The sequence below is a fragment of the Perkinsus marinus genome (assembly GCF_000006405.1).
Source record: "Perkinsus marinus ATCC 50983 genomic scaffold scf_1104296943144, whole genome shotgun sequence".
NCBI lineage: Eukaryota > Perkinsozoa > Perkinsida > Perkinsidae > Perkinsus > Perkinsus marinus.
Genome location: NW_003211939.1, coordinates 2,355 through 5,666, shown reverse-complemented (window position 1 = coordinate 5,666; position 3,312 = coordinate 2,355). Strand labels below are relative to the sequence as shown.

Sequence of the window (3,312 nt, the reverse complement as noted above, 5' to 3'; positions counted from 1 at the left end):
AAGCCGCAGGGAATATACATTCCAGCTAATTGGCACTTTTTTGCTATTTGCTCCTTTGCTATCTTGTAACTGAGCCCCCCCAAGAAAGCAGAAGACCAATAGTACGTCGTGTGGATAGCACCATCGTATTCCATGGATTGCTAAGACTCAAGAGTGCCATCGAGCCCAGCGTGAGAGACAGCGGTTATGGTACGTCGGATTACTTTAATGACGAGCACTGAGTGTGCTGGCTAGGGTGGAATCAGTACGTTCGAGATTTGGCGGCGAGCGAGCGCACGTTGTTCTGTTGCGTACTGCACCGCGCGCGTTGTTGACCTATACCCTGTTCATGCTCGGATTGCCTAGAATGACTTGTGGAACGCGAGAGACGATGACAAAGGACCGCGCACTACTGCAAAATACGACGTGTGACCAGCGTCAAGTCTCATGCCTCAACTGATCTGCAGTCGACTCTCCTGTACGTCGATTAGAGAATAGCAGTTCCTGCTGTCAGGGCCAACGTCTCCAACTGAATTGCCATTGAACAGTATAGCCGACAAGTTGTGCCAACATGAAAATACAATGAGGGGTTGCCCTTTGAGAAAGGAGACCAATAGCTGACTCTGAAGCTCCTATTTATCGAGCTTCCGCTCTTCTTCCAACATCACCTCATCGATGCTGATCCCTATTATACGGCGTCGGTGACCAAATGATGAAAGTCTCGGTTCTGGATAATGCGGCATAGGGCTGATACGTTGTGAAAATGTGGGAGCACCCGTAGCAAGCACTACTCCGTACCGTTGCGAGGGAGGAAGGAGTTGCCACGAGTTCTACTTCCAGCCCGTCACTAAAACCCAACACAACACAAACAGGAGGTAATCGTCTCATCAAGAATCAGCCGTAGTGCCTTCTGAATTTGATGAAGACGACACATCTTCTACCTTCATATGCAAGAACTTGTCCACAAAGTTGATCTAAGACCAAACGCCACCTCTATCACCCCAACACCTGCTTGGTTACCTCTAAGTTCAATGCTCGGCACTTGTCCATCAAAGCCTTATGCCGCGCATCTAGAGCGACAAGCAGCTCGGTGATGCTCATCTGAGGAGATGAGATTCATACCATTCAGATCAATGTCGAGTTTCCGCACTTACATGGGCTCTACATAGCTTCTCGAGTTGCTCAGCATTTATGCCCTCAACAATTTGCTCTGGTGTTGACCCTGAGTATTGCACAGTGCAGTCAGACATGACCGTCCCTTAGGACTCACCGCTCCTCACGAAAGTCTCCAAAGCTGTCATCAGAGAGTCCATATCACTATCGGCCTTCCGTAGCTCAGCCACAGGAGGCACTCCTGCTGCTGAACCATCCTGAGTACATACAGATGAGACAGCCTCCCCAATATCCGCAGCTTACCGAGAGAACCAGATCTATCGCCGACTCAAGAGCGCAGGAGTCCGACACCAACGCAGCTGATGGAGCACATCTTCTGAGTGCGTTCATCGTATCTAGGAATAGGTATGATGATGATAGTGGGAGTAAGCGGCTACGTATCGCTGCCTCAATGAGAGGGGTGTCCTCTCCAAAAGCTTGGGAGTCTCTCCACCAGCATATAGACAGGTAGATGTTCTGTGCTACATCAGGCGTCTGATAGATCAGAAGGTCCCAGGATCGACGCCCACAGAGGGCATATTACCCTTGCATTATGATACACTCCTACTATACAATCCTCTAATATGTCTACTAGGCACTCCTTGAGTGAAGGGACTTTGTTCTGCGGTAATAGAGTGGCACCGGACGTACCTACTTCAGAGCTCATTAGAGCCATATGACAGAGTCATAGTCAACTTCACGCGAGGACGGTACATAGTAAAACAGTCGCCGATTCTACCTTGTGGTTGTACGACATCTCCAATGGCAGCAGCGGGATGCTCATAGAGTGCCTTGATCAACTTCAAACAGCCTAGAGAGTTACTTTCGTAGCCGCTTATTGTACTCCGACAATACCTGATCATCGATGGAGCTTCTACATCGCGACAATAGCGAGAGACATTAGTGTAGTCTACTTATCAAACTCGAAATTGATTTTCATCCATAAAAAATTAGTTTTGCGAATCACTTGATATTCAGCTCGTCGAACAAGTGTACAAATTATAACAGCCAGGCTTCACTTTAGAAGGAGCCTAGCTCTCGCTGAAGTCCATTTCCGTCCCCACAGTGGACAGCGACTGTGTCAATGCTACACACGAATCCAGACCCATCCTTGACCGTAGTACTCTCGTATCATATATGATATCGGCGCCATCAGAGAAGCAGGCAGCGTGAGTATTCCCTCCAGCAGACACTCTAGCACAACAGAGATCACCACAAAGCACGACCTTCGATAATACCTATCATCGTGGAGTCATCCTCTAGACGCGCCATCTCTAGTCGTACACACTCGATGACGTCGAAATCGGACATCCCACAAGTGTGATTAAATCAATCTGATAGATCGTATCTGCTCAATACGCGGCTTAGGCTGTATTCGAAGGTGATTATCGTAGCACAGCTGAGAGCTCTATCACAATGAAGTTCCCTGTCGTTTACTCCTTCAATCAGCCATCACTTACTAGTCAACGCAACACCAACACTACTGTTATGAGAAACAGGATCATATGATCGGTACTGAGTCATGTGTCGGTTCACTAACCACAGTCGTTAATTACGATTATGGTTACTCGGAGCATCCGAATAAACGGATGAGCTGACGTGACTTCGCGTGAGGAGGATGACTGCTCGTAATCGCCACTGGAGAGCCATATTGCATCCGGAAGCTTCCGAAACGAGTCGGAGTCTGCGGAACTATCGCCTGCTCAGCAGGTGCTGCTGTAACATTCTAGTACAGTTCCGCCAAATAAAATTGTTCAGTGCTAATCTGGACTATTTAGAGTGTGAATATCTGTTCGAGGCTGGGCTAATTATACCAGGAGTTTGTAGAGCTGACGAAAACTCCGAGAGACAGCTCCTACTTCGACGAAAACAGCGTTTCAGACTACTTTCAGCCGCGTGTTGATTTACTCCCATTACAAATCTCTTAAACAAGTCATGTTCTAATGACTTTAGCCTCGCTCAGATATTCACACTCTAAATGATGCAGATCAGCCCTGGACAGTTTCACTCAACTATATATGCCTATGAATTAGTCTAGCGGGAAACAACTCATTAGACGAACTCCGACGAATACACACATAGATGATAACCAACGTCGTACTACGTCCACGTGCGTTATGTCATTTATAGCCGACTGACAATGAAGCTCTAAGCCCAGTTGTATTCCATAGTATTATACTA

The 3,312-nt window shown here is 47.4% G+C and overlaps 1 protein-coding gene across 1 annotated transcript; it reads right to left on the bottom strand.

The window, feature by feature from the left end:
• Positions 1 to 866: 866 nt before the first annotated feature.
• Positions 867 to 2,032, bottom strand: Pmar_PMAR025077 (hypothetical protein; the record flags this gene model as incomplete). Its single annotated transcript, XM_002781247.1, has 9 exons — positions 867 to 953; positions 1,000 to 1,080; positions 1,134 to 1,201; positions 1,250 to 1,349; positions 1,396 to 1,487; positions 1,530 to 1,626; positions 1,700 to 1,782; positions 1,871 to 1,986; positions 2,010 to 2,032. The coding sequence occupies 9 exons, from the start codon at positions 2,030 to 2,032 to the stop codon at positions 867 to 869; spliced, it is 747 nt and encodes a 248-aa protein (XP_002781293.1).
• Positions 2,033 to 3,312: the final 1,280 nt, after the last annotated feature.